A 25935-nucleotide genomic window follows, 5' to 3' on the forward strand; every position below is an offset into this window, starting at 1 on the left:
TCCATGCAAGAACTCTATGACATAGTAGCACGATTTATCTAGGATTTACCTCTATTTCCCCTATTGGGCCCCGCCCCTCCTGCCCCTTGGGGGTCAGAGCAGCAAAAATTTATACAAGTCTGTATGATTCTGTCCTTCTTTCGGATGCGAATGCCGAAGGTGTGTTTCGTGGCCCAAAATTGGTTACAATTCCCATTTCAGAATTCTATTTGACATAAGTCGGTTAGTGGCGATTTAAAGTAATCTTACCTCTATCTTTCCCCATCATTGAGCCTCCGCGCCCTCTCTGCCCCCACTTGGGCGATCGGACTGCAGCCTAAAATAATGGGTATACATAGTTCTAATTCCCCTTCCCCCAAGGATGTTTGTGGCTAACTTTGGTTACATTCATGTAGAGCTCTAGGTACACTTAGTAGAAGATTTAAAGGATTTTACCTCTATTTCCCCTATTGGGCCCCGCCCCTCCTGCCCCGGGGGGTCAGAGCAAAATTTATACAAGTTAATTCTGTTCCCCCTTCCCCCAAGGATGTTTGTGGCCAAATTTAGTTACATTCCATTCAGAACTCTATGACTAGTAGCGATTTAAAGGATTTACCTCTATTTCACCCCTATTGGGCCCCGCCCCGTCCTGCCCCCGAGGGGACCAGGAGAGTCAAAATTTTATACAAGTTCTATGTTCCCCTTCCCCCAAGGATCGTTTGTGGCCGAATTTTGTGTTACAATTCATGACCAGAACTCTATTGACAAAGCTAGCGATTTAAAGGATTTACCTCTTATTTCCCATATTGGGCCCGCCTGCCGCCCCTCCTGCCCCTGCTGGGGTGTCAGTAGCACAAATTGTATACAAGTTCTTGTTCCCCTTCCCCAAAGGATGTTTGTGGCCAAATTTGGTTACATTCCATTGAATAAGCTCTAGGGACAAGTAGCGATTTAAAGGATTTACCTTCTATTACCCCTCATTGGGTCCCCCTGCACCCTCACTGACCCCCGGGGGGGTCAGAGCAAAAATTTATATCAAGTTCTGTTCCACCTTCCCCCTAGGATGTTTGTGAGCCAAAATTCGGTTACATTCCATAGCCACAGAACTCTAATGACTTGTAGCGATTTAAAGGATTTAGCACGCTATTGGTGTTCAATTTGTTTTTTTTTGTTTTTTCCCTATTGGGCCCCTGCCCACCCCCTCCTGCCCCTAGGGGGACCAGAGCCAAAATTTATACAATGACATTCTATATATATAGCGATTTAATAGGATTTACCTCTATTTCCCCTATTGGGCCCCGCCCCTCCTGCCCCGGGGGGACAGAGCCAAAATTTCATTTATGGGTTTTGGCCAAATTTTTATTTTTTATTTCTTTTTCATTTGCAAAAAAAATACTTACATTATCTTCACATACTGTCCCTTATCGTTCTTCATATTCATATCTTCTTATACTAATCATTTTAATAATGCTCCACCGATGACAAATGGTGTTTTTTTTCACTATCAAAAACAGGAGCAGACGATTTAGTATTTTTCTTCAGTTACACAAGTTACTTTCTTTACACCATTACCACCATTGAAATGTTTGAGCTTCTAATTTTACTTCAAGTTTAGATTATGAAAAATGATTAATTGCATCCCGAAAAATTCAGTGACACTATACCTTATATGGAATGAAGTACTGATTGCACATGCACCAAAGGCGAAATAAATTGTTTTATATTATTTTTAATGTTTATTAGGCATACACATGCAAGATTAAACACCTATTATTGTTCAAATGATGAATATCATTTATGCTCTGTCGGCGGAAGGCTCTGGGTTCTGTCCCCTGGCCGAGACACACCAAAGTCTATAAAAGTGGTAGTTTTCTGCTCCTGCTCTAGCGCTCAGCACACAGGGAGTGGGACAACTGGTTCGCCCGTTGTCAGTATAATGTGACCGGGTGGAGTGTGTTGCTTGGTGTCTTCGGCGGCATGCTTCAGGTGATATAGCCCTATAAAAATGGGCAACAGTTCCACTATACAAGAAGACACAACATAAATATACCGCAGTCTCCCAAAACACGCACCATCGCACAACATACACGCAACACACAGCATGCATTGGAGGCCGTACCTTACATGACCATAGCTGTTAATAGGACGTTAATTAATCAAACAAACAAACAAAAGGAGCATCTTTAAGTAACATCACACTATCCCATCCACACATGAAAAAGAAAAATACTTAATCATATTTACTCTTATACTATATTTCACTCAGCGGTTATTAGTAAGTGTGGTAATAGTAAATTAGATGTAAGTTAAGATGTATAGTATATATTGATAGAGAAATATAACAAAAGGGGTGTAAAGATAAATATTGAGAAAGGAGGAAGGTAGGCTAGCAGAATTGTGGTAGTCGGTCTTGTCAGAATCAATCTTAAAAATAATACAAACATTTACATATATGTCTTTAGTAAACCACAAGTCAGCAGAATATATAATAAATAAACATTAAAACAGGCTTTAAGAAGAGTTTTTCCTATTTACTCCACTCTGTATAAATTTTTTCCTTATTCAATAGAAAATGAACTAATAGTTTTTTTATTGTGTTAATCAAAGAATGCATATGCATTGAATTATGAGAGCATGTTAAATCATAAACCCACTCTCCTCAAAAGTTCAACAAATACCGTCAACAGGAAACTAAAGATAGGTGAGATATAAGTGATGAAGTTGCAATCTGATTAAAATACAGATCCTTATTATTACTACGTTGGATAAGGGGATCTGAGAACATCCCATTAGGGGTCACGTCAAGATGACCTTTTGAAATGGCCAATCGAATTGGCACTGCCAGAATCTTGAGTAACTAACTTTTGTAACTGAAGAAAAATACTAATTCTGTTCCTGTTTTTGAAAGTGAAAAAAATACCATTTTTCAGCGTTGGAGCATCTTTAAAGTTAATCGTAATGTATATAGAATTATAATTCTCATCAGAGCAACACGTGGCACCATTGACCCCTCCGGACTTCGATAACGAGAGGAGATGAATCTTAGGAACTTTCTATTTTAGCAGGTAAATCGATAGATACACAGGTGGTTTGGTTATAGAGGATATGGTATTTACTATTCAATATCCTGGGGTCATTAATTGGATATATACTATTCACATACATTATGCAAAATAGAGAATATATACATATCCTTTCCATGTGCTTTTATGAAGCCATCGATCCGGAATGTTAGTAACATATTGTAGATATAAAAAATAAATAATTGCAGCTGTTATGGGTGAAAACGTTAAATGTTAAAACGTGACGAACAGAATAAAAGTAATATCATTATCGAATTACTCGACAAATTCGCAAACTACGCGATAAATTAAGACGTGAACATGTAGTACCGGGATATCATTTTTCAATCGTTTTTTATCTAATTTTTTATTTATTTTAGTTATGCTTATATTATTTTAATATATTAAAGATGCTCCACCGCTGACAAATGGTATTTGGATTATCCGTTATAAGTATATAACGTGACCGAGTATAGGATGTTTGTATATCTTTAGTTAGATACCACTATAAAACTTCAAATGTTCTCCACGTTGTTGACTTTAAAATTAGAATATTGAAATATACTTAGATATAAGGAATACTAATAGCTGAAAGCAATAAATCTGTTGGAATTAATATCAGTGTTATTCGTTATATTTTACGTCACAAGAACGCCATCATATATAATGTAGTGTTAATTGTTTACGGGTAAATTCGGCACCGGAACCTGCAACCATCAAATCTCCCGAAAGACGCACAAAAAGCAAGAAAATGTTGGTTTCGAAACATAAAACTATAACTAGAAAGTACATTGGACCTTGGTTGATACGAACTCGGATAATGTAGTTAACTATATATGTATTATAATACAAGTCAGTGACCAAGTCATCACTGAACGGTATGGGAACGGGATGGAGCGTAACACAAATTGTAGATTCCTTAGGTTATACATAGTGCTTGCTGGTCGGCTGAGGCATTCTGGGATTCTGAGACTCGACTAACCATAATATTTTTTTGTCATTACATTGTTACATGTAATTTTTACACTATTGAAAACCGTCAGATTTGATGTGAAAATAATTCCTATGAATGTCAAAATCTTGTTTTTTTATTCTTTATGTATGTTTAGATAGAAGAATACCTGCACACATCTTTTTTATATTTACTAATAACTTTGACGGAATTTGAATTGAAATGGTAGACCACAACTTAGCTTCATGATCTAAATTTTACCAAGTGTACTCATTTCACTGCATTGTTGATGTGAATATAATGATTGTGTACTGCTAAAATCATTTTCAGCTCTTTTTGTACATATAAAATTAAAACTTATACATTGTATGTATTGCGATTCACAAATGATTGTGAATAAAATATTAAAAGGTCTTTTTAATTCGGAAGTGATAATTAATTACGTAACATGTAACTTAAAAATATTATTTCAAAACGTGAAATCTATGCTGCAACTTTGAAAAAAATTCTTTTAAAATTTGCTTACGTCAATTTAGTCCTGTGATTGATAACTATTGTTTTTGATTATTTCTATGCTTTAATGTATATGCACACGACTCACGACCAAATAATAAATGCGATGATATAAACTTTAATGAATAAAACAAACAAGTGTATTTGTACATATTTGGTTAGCGTGTATTTAACTTAATCCACTTGTTAAGTTTATATAAAATTAAATAAAAAACATGTATACGTACGGTTCAAATGTCGGTAGGAACGTAGTACGGTAGTAAAATTTGTTTTATTATTTTAACATTCTATTAGCACGGTAGTAAAAACGAAACATAATAAATGACAAAAACTAGGACAGGATAAATTTCTTAAACTCATATATAATTATAGAGCACGAGTAAGAAAAATATATTATAAAATTAAACTATCAAAATTTACCAAACTCTACAACATGGCTTGACTAAGAGCTATTACCAGCACAGTCTGGTAAACGTTGGTCCACTGCAATGTAATTCTATATGATTACAATGAAATACTCACACAAATCACGAGTAATTTACAAATGACGTGTAATTACTTGAAACGATTGTCAAATTAAATAGCCATCAAATCCATTTCGATCGTTTCCTGTTTACACGTAGGCGCGTGGTATATAAATCAGGCCGTAGGCATAATCACCACACATCATCAACTGATACGCTGTAACGTACGGCTCACGTAAGTAATCCTTGTTTCTACGTCAATAATTTTGTATTTTTTTTTTTATAAATGATTTAATGCAATGTATGGCTACAGCTTGCAAGTGTATATTCAGCATACTATACCAGTAAACAAGCTGTCTTGTTTAAATTTCAATATTAATACTTAATTTAATGCAATGCAACCGTAATGTTATGACAATTATGTAAATTGCTGTGATATATATTAAAGCGACTATCTAATGTTACTAACAGAGGACTCTAGGATGATAAGCTTTGCTACAAAGGTTTTATCTTCAACATATGAAAATTTCATTAGTATTAAAAAATAAGAAAGTTACATGAATGGAGTTTACGTCAGTCGACAGACGAATGACAGAATAAATAATGAGCTAATATACACAGTAAACTACAACGTGCTAAACGTGAACAATTCAATTGTATTTTCCCAAATTAAAAAATTCTGGTGCTATATGAAAACAGAAGTCGCGCAAGGTTTTGATAAGACTGGTATATCTGTTTAATAATTATTATCAACTTTTTTGGGGGGATGTACCATATGTTTACCCAAATATACATTTTAATTGCATATTATTTATACATATTGTTAATTAATTTGTTTCTAAATTATGATTTTTTTATATCTACTGTACTAGTTGATGTAATTATGAAATATGTGTACTGAAATTTACATCACTAGCGGTATTACATCATTTATCCACTTTTGATGTCTCCTCCGATGTTCCTTCATTTGCCGTCTGTTTCCTTCTGTTATCAATTCATAATGTAATTTCTAAATATTAATATATTAACTTCATTCTTGTCTTAATGGGTATGTTCACAACAATTTTCCAAATATGGAGATATACATTATTTTGTCTATACAATTACGTGAACAGCTTGTACTAAGTATATATAATGCATGCTGTTTGTAAACAAATGTCACTTGAACCATGATACATCAATTATCCCTATACGCGATCTCAAAAACATGCATATCTTTTGTTTACGTGTCAAGAAACCTTTAAACTGCAATCTTTCCAACAAAACCACACGGGTCAAAAGGGCAGTATTAACACGATCTGTAATGTACAATGCGTTTGTTCTCATTTTATTTGGACACTTTTGTGATACCAGGAGATCTAATTTTAAACTTTGAAAATTTTGGTTTTGCGTTTGTGATATTTTTTTTTCTAAATTTTTCGCGTTGTTATTTTCAAATATTCTGGTTTAGTTTTATGTAATATGATAGTTTCAATTGCTCAATCTGATTTCAATACAGACCAGTAGAATACCTTGACAGTGACCATCACTTATGAACAAAGATACCATAAATACATTTATTATTCATTTCCAAAATACAAAACTACGATGTGAAGACAACACTACTGGAAAAAATGTCGAATTGAAATGTACTCTGCCTTTTCTATATAAATGTTTGTGTGCAAAACATGGGGGAAAACTGCATTTTACTTTATCAATATACATGGATCACTTTGCCCAAAATTCATTATAACAATATTGTAGACAAAGGCGCCTTTTTAGCTTGTCAGTATCAGCCTTGATTTAGCCAAACAAATTCAATCATTCTAGTCTACAAAGTCATGCATTCTAATCAATAGGTGGATATACATACAGATTGTAATAATAATACTATTGTGTGCACTATCCCCCAAGGACAATTTATAATTAATCTATTTGATTTCCAGTTCCGCATAATCATGAATCACGTACTCCTGTTCGCCATGGTTACACTGATGACAGCCAATCATATTTCAGCTTACTGTTTCGGCGGTGAACCAGCGACAATCGCTCTTGGAGGTAGGTCTAAATGTTATGTTTAACTTATTTTGCTTATTTTAATTACTGCATATAAAGATATTTATTATTATGTTAATCATATTTCTTTGAAGTATTTGTTTCGACTGTATTTGCTACAATGTTATATCACAAACGTCTTTTTCATACTTAAAGTTGGTGCCTAGATTTTCCATTCGTTGAGGAAATTCGCATATTCTCGCTGCGACAAATAAAGAGAATCGAGAAAATATTATGTCGTTATAATATGTTCATTATATCAAACAAGACTAAGCTACTTGGATGTATCCTGATTTATTAAGTTTTGATAGATAATCGAACAATACATGACACTTTCTGTTATTCATAATTAACTTTCTCTAATCAATGCTTGTTACTAAGAGATTATGTGTAACACTTTAAGTGGTTTTGATACATCGGGTTACAATATTGAAATAGTTCGATCTGTAATTCATCTGATTCGTCTGGTGACCTAATAGTTTATTAAAAGAAAATTATTTCATTTTTCAAAACAAAACATTTGTGACAAAATAGAACTATGTTGACAAATGGGTATTTTACAGATTACTGAAAGTATAATATCAACATGAATCTAACAATAAATACAATGAAAAAAATAATACTATTATCTAGAGCGTGAAACATCATAGATTTGAGAGTATTACATCCCTTATGTAAATTAGTTAAAATTCCGCCAAAAGTTACATACCAGACAGATCATAATTGACAAATCTGGCACCGAGTACCATGTCATATTCAAATGTCTGTCCAAGGTGCGAAAACCCGTTCTCTTACCCTGGATAGGAAAATCCGGAATTTTACCTGAGTGATACTTTCTTTATATCTCAATAAAGGGTAAAGACAAGCTACACGAGATCTTTGCACGTGCTCACAAAAATAAACAAGAGGCCCATGGGCCTTATCGGTCATCTGACTATTAGTACAATACAACATAGTCGTTTAAAGATTTTAGCCTATTTTACCTCTATGACCTTGATTGAAGGTCAAGGTAATTCATTTGAACCAACTTCGTAGCCCTTCATCCCAGCATGCTACATGCTCAATATCAGTACCCTGGGCCTTCTGGTTCTTGAGAAGTCATTTAAAGATTTTAGTCTATTTGCCGCCCGTGACCTGAAATGAAGATCAAAGTCATTCATTTGAACAAACTTATTAGCCTTCATCCCAGCATGCCACAGGCCTAATATCAAGTCTCTAAGCCTTTCAGTTATTCACAAGAAGTTGTTTAAAGGATTTTAGCCTATTTGACCCCATGACCTTGAATGAAGGTCAAGGTCATTTATTTGAACAAACTTGGTAGCCCTTCATCCCAGCATGCTACAGGCCAAATATCAGTACCCTGGGCCTTCTGGTTATTGAGAAGATGTCGTTTGAATGAAAAGTTTACGCACGGCGGACGGCGCACGCCGACGGACGGTGCATGATGACAATAGGTCATCCTGACCCTTTGGGTCAGATGATCTAAAAACACATTAACTCTCTTTGGGGTGAGTCAGGGGATCTCAACCTACGGAACAAGATTCTTAAGCTGCCAAACACTCGGTAAAGCCTAGTTTTTGACAACTTAGAAATCTTACTTCTTGGGTTGAGTTTCTCCTGTCTCATACCAAAAGGAGATTCTTTTAATCTGTATTGACCGTCAAACGGACAAAGAAAATGCCAGGACAACTTGATTATTTGGGACTTTGACAAAGTGGCCTTATTAAGTAGGTAGACCTTATACAGCAGTGGTCACAAAGGCCGCTTTGATAGTTCTTGCAATTTTTCAGAGAGGACGAACAAGTTTTATTCTATACTCAACACGCCTAATTTATTTGTTTAAGAACACCCCGAACCGAACGTTTGCAATTATAATGGCCGGACGTATAATAAAGGCGATACATGGGACACAGGCAACTGTGAGGAGTGTACCTGTGAATCAAAAGGGGCGTACTTCTGTTGCGGGTAAGGAACATACATGTAAATCATATCGTTAAGATTTAACCCAATTGTGTATGCTTTAGTAAAGTCGAATCCGGTCAAATAGACATTGGTAAACAGCTGCATAGTTAGTTGGAGACAAAAAAGTGCCGAACTCGTTGGACTTTTTAAACTAAAATGTACAATATCATTGTTTGCATGTGTTACCAAAATTTACACGCAACAAAATGATCTACGAGTCAACAGTAATATCTAACTTACGACCCGATACATACAGACGTCTTAGTATAGTATATTCAATGACACGTAAGAAGTGATCGCTAAAAACATGGGCTTATTCTGTTTTGTCTGTTTTTCGTTAATCGCTTTTGTAGGTATGAATACCATTATCATCGAGTGGTTTAGGAAATTTTGACAAATTTAGATTTTGTAAGCATTTTATCATTACTTGATGAATCTCTTGATTCAGGACTTCGTTAATCGTTTTGTAGGTACGGATTCCATGCTGGGGTCATGAGTTACGGAGACGACTGCAAGGTGATCCAATTTGATTGTAATCATGGAATAGTGTGGCACAGTGATTATAACAACCAATGTGACATGGCTGGGCATGAAATCGATCTTACGAAGTAAAACAACCGAAGTCAAAACGAATAATTATGTATGCAGGGGAGATAATTACATAACATTGAACCGTGTTAATTACTCTAACATGTGAAAATCGGGAGGTGATACTGAATAAACTGATGAAATACATATGTTCAGAAGGGGAGACAACTACGATTGAAAGAGGAAACTTATATTTCAAGCATAACAAGACACTGAGACTTATGAAGTCATGGTTAAGACCCACAAATTATTGTTTTTTTTAATCTTAACTTGTATTAAATCTCCTTGCTCTAACTTGTATTGGTTATCATGTTTATTCCTGTCATAACTGTCATTTAGTAATTATATTGTAAATATCGAGTACATCCTTCATAAAATAGGCATGATGGTTGAGTATTATTTCAACTATACATGTTATACAATCTGATTAAAATACAGATCCATATAATCCGTAAAATACAGATCCATATTATCCGTTAAATATAGGATCCGGGAAAATCCAATAGGGGGTCACGTCCAGATGAGCTTTATACCACGTGTTATTCATACCCAATCCATTGTCTACACCACCTTGCTACATCAATTGAAAACGATATTTCGTCCCACTATACATACACAATTACCTTGGTTGTGCTCTTTGGGTGAGATGAATACGTAAACCAAAATAATTCAAACTATTTCGTCCCCTGAAATTCACCGACAAAATTTTGCAAGTAGCAATTTGATTGGCTATTTTCAAAGGTCACCTGGACATGACCCCTAATGGGATTTTCTCAGATCCTCTTATCAAACATGGTGATAATAAGGATATGTATTTTAATCAGATTGACATGCATCAATTACGAAACTGAACACTTTGGCATTATTATTATTGTAAAAGTTTTCATCTATAAACCATAGAGCGCATCTTTTACAATTTATATTTCTCTTAAATAGTTTTCATGTCTTCATTGTCTTAGTAAATATATATCAAGTTTGTTAAAAATTGCGTTTGATTGATTCGTAGATAACAACCATCAAAATTAGGAAAATAAAAATAAAAGGCAAAGAAAGCAGCAAAATAAGACAACATATAATAGAAATTAATCATGGATGTACTAAATATTTCAAATACAATTTATTACCTAATACTTAGTACGCTAAAATGCCTAATAGAATTGGGCTTACCTCCCCAGTTATTGAAAAGAAAAAAAACCTTCTTAAATTAGTCGGGTAAAGCGGACTACCTAATACCTTGGTTAAAACATCGATGAATTTGAGGGCCAAAAAGAGCCAAGTGAATACATAATCCTTTTGTAAAATGTAGAAAAGTAATCCAACCGCGTATGATAATTTGTGTCTAAACCAAAGCCTAGTAGGGTCCCACATGCACCCCCATCCCCCCAAAAAACAACCTCCGAATCAATATTTTGTTCTGAACCCTATAAACCCACTGATCATAAATCAAAATGTTAACTTTGGGATGAACTTCCGGTTATGACGTCATAAAGATGACCGCCATGTCGAATTTCACAAAAAAGGAGAAAATAGTCATAAAATTGACATTTTTCAATCGAATTAGACAAACGAGGTTTCAACATGACAACAATAGAAGAACAATAGAAGATACTGACACGGACCAAATATTCAAAAACATGTTACGTTTTCATATTTGGCTTGACGCAGCAAAAAATGTTTTCAAACAGCAACCTGTTATTCCTAGTAAGTTGTTTTACCAACTTGATGGCATATATACCTTTCATCAATACTCCGGGCCATTTGAGCTAAAATTCAACTCTGCGACATCTCGGAAGGACCAGGAATTGCTCAGAATATCAATGTAGAACTAAAAAAGACTGTAGATAATCAAATAAGAATAAATCAGACATCATTTGTTTGTTTGATTATTTTAACGTCCTATTAACAGCCAGGGTCATGTAAGGACGGTCTCTAATATATGCAGTGTGTAGCGTGTGTGAAGTGCAAGGCGCGTGTTTTGGGAGACTGCGGTATGTTCGTGTTGTGTCTTCTTGTAAAGTGCTATATCACTGCAGACACCAAGCAACACACCCCACCCGGTCACATTATACTGACAACGGGCAAACCAGTCGTCCCACTCCCGGTTTGCTGAGCGCTAAGCAGGAGCAGAAACTACCACTATTATAGACGTTGGTGTGTATCGGCCAGGGGACAGAACCCAGAGCCTTCCTCACACGGGCGAACGCTCAACTCAAGTCCAAAAGTGAGGTGGTGCCAAGGGAGGCATTTGGAAACAAAGTCATTAAGACATCACCACGGGACCAGAATACTTAAAGTTGAGAAGTGAAGGTAATTTTTTTATTCTAATTCCCAAATGATATAACAATGAGCTGGAATACTGATGGAATACCACTATTCAAATCATCTAGTGACACAAAGCAAGACTATAATCAAAGTACTGAAACTTTTTACGTAAACAAACATTGAGGTGACAAAAAAGTAAGCTATAAGAAGGCAACTCTGTCAATATCAACGTTTGAGGTTATCTAATTCTGGTTTTCTTTTGAAAACAATTGGGAGATTCCATCGTTAGGTCAATACATTATTGATATGCTCAGGGAGAATTATAAGAAAAGCTAGTCAAGTCTAAAGAAAATAAACCCTACTTTCTTAACAAAATATCCTCGAGGGATCTTGAAGGCCACCAAAGAAATATCTATGTCTGACAATGTAAAGATGGAACATGTCTCTCTACTTTTCAAACATACTACTGATCGATTCAGTATTTTCGAAGAAATAGCAGTAACGAACTTCAACTATCAAAATAAAAGATGGGTCCTTGGCGGCCATCTTGTTGATAAATCCGTCCCAAATCGCAATATGCACAACTAGGGCCCTAGGGGAACCTACATAGATGTATGAAATCTGAGAAAGATCCCTTCAGCACTTTCTGAGAAATAGCGGTAACAAACCTTAAATATCAAAATCCAAGATGGCTGCCTCGCGACCATCTTGTTAACTGGTCCCAAAATACAATATGTACAACTAGGGCCCTAGTGGAACCTAAATATGATGGCCCTGCAGGTAGGGCGTTAGAATTGTACCTGCTGCCCCTATTGCATCGTAAAAGGCGACTAAATTTAGGATCTTATCTTTTCTCTTCTCCTAACTGACTTTATCTTTCCTCACTTTTGGCCTTGAGTTGAGCGTTCGCCCCTGTGAGGAAGGCTCTGGGTTCTGTCCCCTGGCCGAGACACACCAAAGTCTTTAAAAGTGGTAGTTTCTGCTCCTGCTTAGCGTTCAGCATACAGGGAATGGGACGACTGCTTCGCCCGTTGTCAGTATAATGTGACCGGGTGGGGTGTGTTGCTTGGTGTCTTCGGCGGCATGCTTCAGCGATATAGTACTATAAAAAGGGCAACAGGGCGTAAGAATTGTACCTGCTAACCCTTTTGCATGATCGTAAGAGGCGACTAAATTTAGAATCTTATTTTCTTCTTCCCAATCTGATTGAAATACAGATCCATTAACCACTCCGTTCAAAAGAGGATCTGACAATATCCAATTAGGGGTCATGTCTAGGTGACCTTTGGAATTGGCCAATCAAATTGCTGCCTACAAAATCTTGAAGATGAATTTCAGAGGACGAAATTGTTTGAAAATGCTGTCAGGATTATTTTCGTGTGTAGTCATCTCGCCCAAAGAGCACAACAAAGCTAATTGTATATGTATACTGGGACGAAATAACGTTTTTAATTGATGTAGCAAGGTGTAGAACCTGCATTTGATCTGAAGTACATGTGATATAAAGGTCATCTGAACGTGACCCCCTATGGGATATTGTCAGATCCTCTGTATTTTAATCAGATTGTCTTTTTCCTAATGCCTCCCTTGGCACCGCTTCACTTTTGGCCTTGAATTACCTCTGTGAGGAAGGCTCTGGGTTCTGTCCCCTGGCCGAAACACACCAAAGTCTATAAAAGTGGTAGTTTCTGCTCCTGCTTAGCGCTCAGCGTACAGGGAATGGGGCGACTGGTTCGCCCGTTGTCAGTATAATGTGACCGGGTGGGGTGTTTGTGTTGCTTGGTGTCTTCGGCGGCATGCTTCAGTGATATAGCACTATAAAAAGGGCAAAAGTTCCACTATACAAGAAGACTCAACATGAATATACTGCAGTCTCACAAAAAACGCACCTCGCACAACATACACGCATCACACCGCATACATGGGAGGCCGTCCTTACATGACCATAGCTGTTAATAGGACGTTAATTAATCAAACAAACAAAAATCTAAACATATATGTTACCAGTGTAAAAAAGTTTATAGGAAATATTTGTATTCATTGAAAAATTAAAACCAACATAAAGAATTTAACAATGGTATTTGATTATTTGTAACAAACGAGATTTGTAGCTGGTTTTCAATGACAAGACAATACTGTCCGCTTAACATTATTGAAAGCAAAGACAATATATCCTTTGGACGGCCATAACGTATTTATGCGTAATTATTCATTTGCCCCATTTCATGCACCCTTCTGGAGCCCCACTGAGACCGTTGAAAACTAAATACTAGTTTTTTGAAAAGGAGATGTTCATCCCTACACAGCATGTCAATATCGATTCGGTCATTGCATTAGTGACGTCACAAATCACCTTTGAACATGCCCAAATAAGTCAAAAATTGAGGTCTGAAATCCGGATTTTAGTGTGTGCCCGGAAACCTGTCGTTGTGAGCTTAATTATCGAGATACAGACATGCAGATGGTCTTAAACGATAGAAGAGATATCAAAGTCAGAGAAAATAGAGAGAAAGGGAAAAGGAAGGGGGGAAATAGCACCGATTTAAAAAAAAAAAAAAAACAAGTCCCACGCGCAGGTTTCTGCCTCCCATGACCCGTGCGTGGTGACATTTAGGGGACTCCCGGTGACTGTGTTTGCTTGTTTGTAGTGTGTACTGTTTGATATCATCGTGAAAATGGCATCAAACCGAAATCTAGATGCAAACTGCTTGCATAGATGGCATTTGTAATAACCTACTATCAAGATTGAGTCAAGTTCGAATCCTGCCGGCCGTTGAAAGGATATAACTATTGTGAAAACTAAGATTAAGAAAATTAGCAATTAACAAAAGTATTTTCATGTAGCAAATGAGCCCCGCAGCCGCTGTCGGGCTTTTATTGTAAAAATCTATAACAAATATGAAGAAAACTAGCAATAAACAAAATTATAATTACACAGCAAATAAGCCCTGCAGCCGCTGTCAGGCTTACATATAGTGACAAGACTAGTACTATATACCGTCAGTGTCACAATATTGAAAGTAAAGACAACATAGAACTGTTTGAAAACTAAGATTAAGAAAACTGGCAATTAACGAAAGTATTTTCATGTAGCAAATGAGCCCCGCAGCCGCTGTCAGACTTGCATATTATATGTAGAGTAGATCTGTATGGTCAGTGTATAACAATATGGGAAGTAAGAACAATATTTAACTGCGTGAAAATTCAGATTAAGAAAACTGGCAATGTCTCAAAGCATATCTTAGTAGCAAATGAGCAGCTGCTATCAGGCTTATAGAATCGAAAGTGACAACAAATTTATATATATACTGTCAGCTTAAGAATGTTGAAAGTGTAGATATAAGTTTGAAGATCTGGAACAAAGATTAAGATAACTAGTAATTGACAAAAGTATCCTTTAATTAAATTATATGTATGTAGCAAATTAGCAAAGCAGCTGGTGTCAAGCTTATATGGTAATAAGACTATACAATCAGTCTAACAATATAATGTTTAAAAAAATACTTTAATTGAACACTGTACTATCAGCTTTGATAGCTATAGGCTATACAACATTGTTTTTCCTTTTTTGTTATTTGGTAAAGTGGTTGATTTTAAAATTAGTGGTTAAACAAAAACACTGTATTAGTTTTACAATCAATTAAACAAACAAGAACTTGGAATTATAAGTTTTACAATCAATTAAACAAACAAGAACTTGGAATATGTGTTGTTTTGCAAAAAATGGATTTTGATAGACTGCTTCTATCATAAAATAACATATAGTTATAAGTATAAAACTTGGAGAATCAAAGTCATGGTGCATATACAAGACAATCGGTCAATCTTTTTTTCAGCTTATAATTTAAATATAAACTAAAAGAAGAAGAGAAAAAAAAATTGAACTGATGCTTTTGTTTCTAAGGCAGTTACTGAAAACATATATATGTTGTTTTATTTGGCTTTAATACTAACAATAACATAACTACTGAACAACAAAAGCAAATATTAAGAAAACTATTTAGTGTAGTAATTAGTGACAATAGTGTGCTGTCAGCCTAACAATATAATGAGACATTCTACAGAAATATCTGTTGTAATTAATATTACGTTTATTGTGGCTCATGATAATGTAAGTCATTTGTTTTTGATATAAGTAAATAAAATTTTCTGAAAACCCTATTTTTGTATTAGAAATAGTTATAGCTAGTTCTAATTTGTAAAGATGATGTATTCATTATTTAATTTGCATCTTTTATAAATATCAGAAAAACTACTTCATTCAATGGAAAAATATGCTAAGTTGTTTCGAATTGTACTAGTAATCTAACGTGTTTTATTTCTGTAATTATTTAAGGAAATTAAGGGCAAATATATTGCTACATAAAACTTTATATTCTGTATTAAGTCACAGAAATGTGACAATTATTCACATAGTAAATTTTTCAATTGTTTTAACATGATCAAAATTAATGATCTATGCGTTCTACGGTCATTGTCTTATAAGTAAATCCCAAATATGTGCCATGTTTTCATATTAATTTTCAAGATTTCCGAAACTGAAAGTAAGGCATTTCTGTAGAATGTTTTGTATATAGTAACAATACTATACTGTCGGTTTTTTAACAAGGCTAAAGGAAATATAATATATCCATTGGACAACTGAAACAAAGATTAAAATAAGTAGCAATCAACAATTGCATAATTATTAGTCTACATACATATATCAAAAGAGTCCCGCAGCTGCTGTCAGGCTAATAGTGGCAAGAGTATACATGTATTATTAATCTCTGTTGATAGCGCAAACTTGAATCACATCACTGATTTGAGTCGATTCTTAAGGAAGAAATCTTCTAGGAGGTATGCATCTTGTAGTAAATGTTCTTTCTGATCAGTTGTTAAGGTGTTGATAATGGTTTGTTCAAATAGAACAAATTTCAAGTCATTCTTGGTAGCTTGGTCTGTGCAATTCACATGTCCAACAATGTTTCTTTTTAGGTCTTTGGTTTTTTGCTTCATGGAGCAGTTTTCACATATGAACGTCAAGTCATTATTGTCATTGATGTCCTCGGCATCAAGGTGGCATTAGGAAAGTCAGTTAGGAAGAAAAGATCCTAAATTTAGCCGCCGTTTACGATAGTCGGGTACAATTCCAACGCCTTACCTGTAGGGGTCATCGATACTTAGTATAGTCTATAAATGTGGTAGTTTCTACGACTGGTTCACCTGTTGTCAGTATAATGTGGCCGGATGGGTGTGATTTTTGGTGTCTGCCGATGCATGATTTAGTGATATAGCACTGTAGCAAGGTAAACAGTTCCACTGTACAAGACATACTGCAGTCTCCAAAAACATGCACCTTGCAATACTTACGCCCAATACACTGGTGAAGTCTTTCTTCCTAACTCACTTTGTTTCCTAATGCCTCCCTTGGCACCGCCTCACTTTTGGTCTTAAGTTGAGCGTTCGCCCCTGTGAGGAAGGCTCTGGGTTCTGTTCCCTGGCCGAGACACACAAAAGTCTATAAAATTGGTAGTTTTTGCTCCTACTAAGCGCTCAGTATAAATGGGGTGGGACGACTGGTTCTCCCGTCGTCCGTATAATTTGACCGGGTGGGGTGTGTTGCTTGGTGTCTTCGGCGGCAATCTTCAGTTTTATAGCACTATAAACTAGGCAATAGATCCACTATACAAGAAGTCACAACACGAACATACCGCAGTCTCCCAAAAAATGCACTTCACACTGCATCCATGGGAGGCCGTCCTTACATGACCATGGCTATTAATAGGACGTTAAAATAATCAAACAAACAAAAGAGTCTTATAAATACCTATCCAAAACATGTTATATAAATAACTTTCTAATCAGTGACGTCACTGTCCACTTGTATAAAATGGCGCAAAACTGATTATTTCCGAACGATGAAATTTCGACTTAGAAATACTTGAAACTCCTACATAATATTAAATGATTTCGAAGTTTACCTACAGGCTACGTTGTCCAGTTTATGTTGTTATCTAGAAGAAACTCTTTTGCCATTTTTGATCTATGCTTTGGGTCGTTACCCTGCTGAAAACGATGACCATTTGGGAATTTCTTCTTTATGAAGGGACCATTTGGGAATTTCTTCTTAAAAAATATGAAGGGAACTAAGTTCTCACCCAGTATTTTTGACGTAAAGAACGTTGACTCCATTATTCCGTCGAAAATTGTTTTTTATTTTGGTCCTTTGCATCTCGTCCTTTATGTTTATAAACTTTTTTGGATTGTGCTTTCGTCGGTGAAGATGACATCATTAATAATGCCATTGCTTCAATCAACTGTTTGCAATAATCAACACGTTTGGCTTTGTTTACGTCACGCACCATATGTCCATATCTTGGTTAAGCACTTTTAAATCAAGCCCTTTTAATAACTCGTTTTACCGAAATTTTTCTGAGATAGCATCCTAAATTCGTTAGTTCTTTCATAGTGTTCATTTTATCAATTAGTTTATGTACATAGTCGGTGTTCAAAGCACTTATTTTCATTTTCCTTTTCCTTCACTCATGAGACTCTCTTACAACAAACAAGTTTCCAGATTTAGGTTGTTTAAAGTATAATATATTTGAGCACTTGTAACAGTCAATCCTTCCGATTCAAATTTCTTTCTGATAGCACTAAATCCTTGTTCGTGCAACTGATCCGAAGGGCCGGTGAGCTTATCTTGTAGCGCGGCGTCCGTTGTCCGTCCGTCGGTCAACATTTCCTATAAATCACTACTTGCCACTGAGTTCTGCATGGAATGTAACCAAATTTGGCCAAAAACATTCTTGGGGGAAGGGGAACTTTGTATAAACTTTAGCTCTGACCCCTGGGGGCAAGAGGGGCGGAGCCCAATAATGAAATTTAGGTAAATCTTTTAAATCAAAGTCTATAAAAGTGGTAGTTTCTGCTCCTGCTTAGCGTTCAGCACACACAGGGACCGGGACGACTGGTTCGCCCGTTGTCAGTATAATGTGACCGGGTGGGATGTGTTGCTTGGTGTCTTCGGCGGCATGCTTCAGTGATATAGCACTATAAAAAGGGCAACAGTTCCACTATACAAGAAGACACAACACGAACTTACCGCAGTCTCCCAGTACACTCACCTCGCACAACATACACGCAACACTACGCATACATGGGAGGCCGTCCTTACATGACCATAGCTTTTAATAGGACGTTAATAAATCAAACAAACAAACAAGTATGATGGGCAGTATCGGCCGTCCATATATCATCTATGAGATAGAAATGTTTTAAAAATAATTTCATTTTTTGCATGACGGAATACACTTTGTAATTGTAATGCACAATGGGTCAGTCAGTTTACGCTATGTATATGTATGTATTTATACCTCCTTTTTGAATGTACGTTATGTACATAATTTATAACGTTTATTAAACTATATACTATGAACAACAACTATAAATATACCTGTATAAACATTAAAATTGATATCACATCAAATATATTACAGCTGGAAATCAGTGAGTTTGACGGGCAGTTCCTTCAATGTCATGCTTCAGTGATTTAGCACTATAAAAAGGGCAACAGTTCCACTATACAAGAAGACACAACACGAACATACCGCAGTCTCCCAGTACACTCACCTCGCACAACATACACGCAACACACCGCATACATGGGAGGCCGTCCTTACATGACCACAGCTGTTAATAGGACGTAAATAAATCAAACAAAAGTCCACAAGATTGCTCACAAACGGTTAATGTTGAAACTAAACTAAGGATTTAGACTCCTGGATTACATATTATATATGGCCAAGACACACCAAAGTCTATTATAGTGGTAGTTTCTGCTCATGCTTAACGTTCAGCATAACGGGAGTCGGACGACTGGTTCGCCCGTTGTCAGTATAACGTGACCAGTTGGGGTGTCATGCCCTCCCATGCACAAAGTGCGGTGCTTGTATGTGTGCGAAGTGCGTGTATATTCGTGTTGTGTCTTCCTGTAGAGTGGAACTGGTGCCCTATATCATTGAAGCATTCAGCCGAAGACACCAAGCAACACACCCCACCCGGTCACATTATACTGACAACGGGCGAACCAGTCGTCCCACTCCCTGTTTGCTGAGCGCTAAGCAAGAAGTGTGACGACCATTATAAGGAATCACCAAAATTAAGGGTCATATTTTAACATTAATTACTATTATCAATTTCACAAAAGACTCTAGAATCTCGTAAGAGATCCATAGCAAACTGTAGACTACACCACAACGAAAACGATGCACATGAAACCCCTATCAAGATTGAAATCTAAATGTCTATCAATAGTGCCATATTCACCAAAACTAAAGTATGGGAACCAATGTTAACTGTTTCCATATATACTCCATGCCACGGTCGAAACAAAATAGATTCGCCTCGGCAAAGTCATTAGCGCAATTGGAGAGAAAAATGTGACTGCTTCAGCCATGTTGATCGAAAGAGGGTGCGAGATAGCAACGACAGACATTGCCACACAGGCAGTGTACATCTGTATGCATTATTGTATGATGGGCTTGCCCTGCAGGTAGGGCGTTAGAATTGTACCTGCTGCCCCTATTGCATGATCGTAAAAGGCGACTAAATTTAGGATCTTATCTTTTACATTCTTCCTAACTGACTTTATCCTTCCTAGTGCCTCCCTTGGCACCGCCTCACTTTTGGCCTTGAGTTGAGCGTTCGCCCCTGTGAGGAAGGCTCTGGGTTCTGTCCCCTGGCCGAGACACACCAAAGTCTATAAAAGTGGTAGTTTCTGCTCATGCTTAGCGCTCAGCAAAAAGGGAGTGGGACGACTGGTTCGCCCGTTGTCAGTATAATGTGACCGGGTGGGGTGTGTGTTGCTTGGTGTCTTCGGCGGCATGCTTCAGTGATATAGCATTATAAAAAGGGCAACAGTTCCACTATACAAGAAGACACAACACGAACATACCGCAGTCTCCCAGTACACTCACCTCGCACAACATACACGCAACACACCGCATGCATGGGAGGCCGTCCTTACATGACCATAGCTGTTAATAGGACGTTAATAAATCAAACAAACAAACAAAATGATTATAACTTTTTCATCAAGGTAATCTTTTAAATTCTTGTTGCAGTGCCAAAGCCTTGATTATACAATATCATCTTGTATATATACATGTATGTGTGTTTCATTATATCATAATCTCATTTTGTCATTATAAATAAAACAGTTTGAAACAATTTTTCAATTCAATACTGTGGTTTATTGACAAACAACCCATAATATTGTAATGTTTTTGTGTGCCTAATACACCCAAAAAATAATGTTTTATCATATTGCATTTATTGGATATTAGAACCACAATTGAAAATTTAATATCTGGAGAGATGCATTGTGCCAAATTATTGTGTACACAAAGTTTTAAGAACATTCATAAATTTTGTTCAACCTTATAAGGAACCAACTTTGAAATTGCCCTTCATTTGGTGTCTGTCCGTCCGTCCTTAAACAATTCATGTTATTGCTATTTCTCAGAAAGTTCTTAGATGGATCCTCCTCAGATTTCCCAAGTTGTGTATGATCTGTTTTGAGACTGACCCGAAAACAAAATTGACAACAGACAACCATTTTAGGTTCACCGGCAGGTGAGCTTATGTCGTGGCGCGGTGTCCGTCCGCCCGGCATCAACTTTTCCATATAAACAACTTCTTAACAAAGGCCCAGAGACCTGACATTGGACCTGAATGACCTTGACCTTGATTTAAGCTCACGGGTCAAATAAGCATAAGTACTTCTAATCAATAACCAAGGGGACAAAAAAAAACTTTTCTTAACTTTGTGGTAATCATGACAGGGAATCGTTCCTCTCGTATTTAATAAATGTCAATGTTTGAAATCTTTTGAATCGTTTTTGAATTCATTAATACCAATTCATAAACTACACCAACAGTGCATTTTCCTCTGCGCCACTCTTTCCTAATGCCTCCCTTGGCACCCGCCTCACTTTTGGCCTTGAGTTGAGCGTTCGCCCCTGTGAGGAAGGCTCTGGGTTCTGTCCCCTGGCCGAGACACACCAAAGTCTATAAAAGTGGTAGTTTCTGCTCCTGCTTAGCGTTCAGCATACAGGGAGTGGGACGACTGGTTCGCCCGTTGTCAGTATAATGTGACCGGGTGGGGTGTGTTGCTTGGTGTCTTCGGCGGCATGCTTCAGTGATATAGCATTATAAAAAGGGCAACAGTTCCACTATACAAGAAGACACAACACGAACATACCGCAGTCTCCCAGTATACTCACCTCGCACAACATACACGCAACACACCGCATGCATGGGAGGCCGTCCTTACATGACCATAGCTGTTAATAGGACGTTAATAAATCAAACAAACAAACAAAATGATTATAACTTTTTCATCAAGGTAATCTTTTAAATTCTTGTTGCAGTGTGCCAAAGCCTTGATTATACAATATCATCTTGTATATATACATGTATGTGTGTTTCATTATATCATAATCTCATTTTGTCATTATAAATAAAACAGTTTGAAACAATTTTTCAATTCAATACTGTGGTTTATTGACAAACAACCCATAATATTGTAATGTTTTTGTGTGCCTAATACACCCAAAAAATAATGTTTTATCATATTGCATTTATTGGATATTAGAACCACAAGTGAAAATTTAATATCTGGAGAGATGCATTGTGCCAAATTATTGTGTACACAAAGTTTTAAGAACATTCATAAATTTTGTTCAACCTTATAAGGAACCAACTTTGAAATTGCCCTTCATTTGGTGTCTGTCCGTCCGTCCTTAAACAATTCATGTTATTGCTATTTCTCAGAAAGTTCTTAGATGGATCCTCCTCAGATTTCCCAAGTTGTGTATGATCTGTTTTGAGACTGACCCGAAAACAAAATTGACAACAGACAACCATTTTAGGTTCACCGGCAGGTGAGCTTATGTCGTGGCGCGGTGTCCGTCCGCCCGGCATCAACTTTTCCATATAAACAACTTCTTAACAAAGGCCCAGAGACCTGACATTGGACCTGAATGACCTTGACCTTGATTTAAGCTCACGGGTCAAATAAGCATAAGTACTTCTAATCAATAACCAAGGGGACAAAAAAAAACTTTTCTTAACTTTGTGGTAATCATGACAGGGAATCGTTCCTCTCGTATTTAATAAATGTCAATGTTTGAAATCTTTTGAATCGTTTTTGAATTCATTAATACCAATTCATAAACTACACCAACAGTGCATTTTCCTCTGCGCCACTCTTTCCTAATGCCTCCCTGGGCACCGCCTCACTTTTGGCCTTGAGTTGAGCGTTCGCCCCTGTGAGGAAGGCTCTGGGTTCTGTCCCTGGCCGAGACACACCAGAGTCTATAAAAGTGGTGTAGTTTCTGCTCCTGCTTAGCGTTCAGCATACAGGGAGTGGGACGACTGGTTCGCCCGTTGTCAGTATAATGTGACCGGGTGGGGTGTGTTGCTTGGTGTCTTCGGCAGCATGCTTCAGTGATATAGCACTATAAAAAGGGCAACAGTTCCACTATACAAGAAGACACAACACGAACATACCGCAGTCTCCCAAAACACGCACCTCGCACAACATACACGCAACACACCGCATACATGGGAGTCCGTCCTTACATGACCATAGCTGTTTAATAGGACGTTAATTAATCAAACAAACAAAAAATCTTCTCAAGAACCAGAAGGCCCAGGGTACTGATATTGAGCATGTAACATGCTCGGATGAAAGGCAATCTGATTAAAATACAGATCCTTATAACCACTCCGTTAAATAAAGGATCTGACAATATCCCATAGGAGGTCACATCCAGATGACCTTTATACCACGTGGTCTTCGTATCAGATACATTTTCTACACTTGTCACATCAATTGAAAACGATATTTCGTCCCAAAATACATATACAATTACCTTTGTTTTGCTCTTTGGGCTGAGATGATTACGTAAAGCAACATACGTCTGACAGCTTTTTCAAACTATTTCGTCCCCAGAAATTTACTGTCAAAATTTTGCAAGTAGCAATTTGATTGGCCATTTCCAAAGGTCACCTGGACATGACCCCTAATGGGATTTTCTCAGATCCTCTCTATCAAACGAATGATCTGTATTTTAATCAGATTGGGATGAAAGGCTACATAGTTTGTTCAAATGAATGACCTTGACCTTCATTTAAGGTCACAGGGGTCAAAAAGGCTAAAAATTTTTACACGACTTCTTGTGAATAACTAAGAGACCTAGAGACCTGATATGCTGGGATGAAGGGCTATCAAATGTGATCAAATCAATGACATTGACCTTCATTCAAGGTCACAGGGATCAAAGAAGCTAAAATCTTAAAACGGCTTCTTCTTATTGGGCATGTAACATGCTGGGATGAAAGGCTACACAAAGTTTGTTCAAATGAATGACCTTGACCTTCATTTCAGGTCACATGGGTCGAATATGCTAATTTTTTTACATGACTTCTTGTGAATAACTAAGAGGCCTAGAGACCTGATAATAGGCACCTGACATGCTGGGATGAAGGGCTATCAAATGTGATCAAATCAATGGCCTTGACTTTCATTCAAGGTCACAGGGATAAAAAAAACTAAAATCTTAAAACGGCTTCTTCTCTAGAACCAGAGTGCCCAGGGTACTGATATTGTGCATGTAGCATGCTGGGATGAAGAGCTACCAAGTTTGTTCAAATGAATGACCATGACCTTCATTTTAAGGTCACAGGGGTCATATACGCTAAAATCTTGAAACAATTTTTTTGTGAACAACTAAGAGGCCTAGAGACCTGAGATTGGCCTGTGACATGCTGGGATGAAGGGCTACCATATTTTTTTTAAATGACCTTGATCTTCATTCAAAATTACAGGGGTCAAAGTGGCTAAAATCTTTTACAGATGCTCCACCGCTGACAGAGCATAAATGATATTCATCATTTGAATAATAATTGGTGTTTAATTATGTATATATATGTCTAATTAACACAAAAAATAATATGAAATAATTTATTTTGCCTTTGGTGCATGTGCAATCAGTACTTCATTTCATATAGGATATAGTGCCACGGATTTTTTTCGGGATGCAATAAATTATTTTTCATACTTTTAATTTGAATTAAAATAAGAAGCTCAAACTTTTCAATGTTGGTAATGGTGTAAAGTAAGTAACATTTGTAACTGAGTAAAAATACTAAATCATCTGCTCCTGTTTTAGGGTGTGGAAAAATACAATTTGTCAGCGGTGAAGCATCTTTAATGACTATGTTGTATTGTGCCAATAGTCAGATGACCGTTAAGGCTCCATGAGCCTCTTGTTTTATTTGTTACCTTTTGTTTGTTTGTTTGTTTGATTTATTAACGTCCTATTAACAGCTATGGTCATGTAAGGACGGCCTCCCATGTATGCGGTGTGTTGCGTGTATGTTGTGCGAGGTGAGTGTACTGGGAGACTGCGGTATGTTCGTGTTGTATCTTCTTGTATAGTGGAACTGTTGCCCTTTTTATAGTGCTATATCACTGAAGCATGCCGCCGAAGACACCAAGCAACACACCCCACCCGGTCACATTATACTGACAACGGGCGAACCAGTCGTTCCACTCACTGTATGCTGAACGCTAAGCAGGAGCAGAAACTACCACTTTTATAGACTTTGGTGTGTCTCGGCCAGGGGACAGATCCCAGAGCCTTCCTCACAGGGGCGAACGCTCAACTCAAGGCCAAAAGTAAGGCGGTGCCAAGGGAGGCATTAGGAAAGATAAAGTCAGTTAGGAAGAAGAGAAAAGATAAAATCCTAAATGTAGTCGCCTTTTACGATCATGCAATAGGGGCAGCAGGTACACAACCTTATGTAGAAGAATTATTTTGTGGTTTACAGACTTCCCCTGTTGACAAGAAAAGAGTACGTGCTACTGGTGAAGACATTTCTTTCAAAAAGATAAAAGTTGCCGACAAAGACGGATTAGTATCTGTATGCCTTTGGAGAAAGCCGGCTGAACAACAATTCTCCAGAGGAGATGTGATCCAGCTTAAACACTTTACAGTCACCTCGACCTTTGACGATACAGTAACCTCGACCTTTGACGATACAGTCACCTCGACCTTTGACGATGAGG

At 37.0% G+C, this 25935-nt stretch overlaps 1 protein-coding gene across 2 annotated transcripts in view; it reads left to right on the forward strand.

The window, feature by feature from the left end:
* The first annotated feature begins 5074 nt into the window (after positions 1–5074).
* LOC138308428 (uncharacterized) overlaps positions 5075–25935 on the forward strand; it is a 70133-nt gene continuing 49272 nt past the window's right edge. Inside the window, exons 1-4 of one of the 2 annotated variants that reach the window (XM_069249410.1) lie at positions 5080–5205; positions 6896–7007; positions 8849–8969; positions 9437–9854. In XM_069249410.1, the coding sequence (XP_069105511.1) occupies positions 6908–7007; positions 8849–8969; positions 9437–9578 (363 nt within the window). In that variant the 5' untranslated portion in view covers positions 5080–5205; positions 6896–6907 and the 3' untranslated portion in view covers positions 9579–9854. Of the gene's footprint in view, positions 5206–6895; positions 7008–8848; positions 8970–9436; positions 9855–25935 lie in introns of those variants that run through there. The other variant, XM_069249411.1, reaches the window with a different exon arrangement.

The sequence above is a fragment of the Argopecten irradians genome, chromosome 15 (genome assembly GCF_041381155.1).
Source record: "Argopecten irradians isolate NY chromosome 15, Ai_NY, whole genome shotgun sequence".
Lineage (NCBI taxonomy): Eukaryota > Metazoa > Mollusca > Bivalvia > Pectinida > Pectinidae > Argopecten > Argopecten irradians.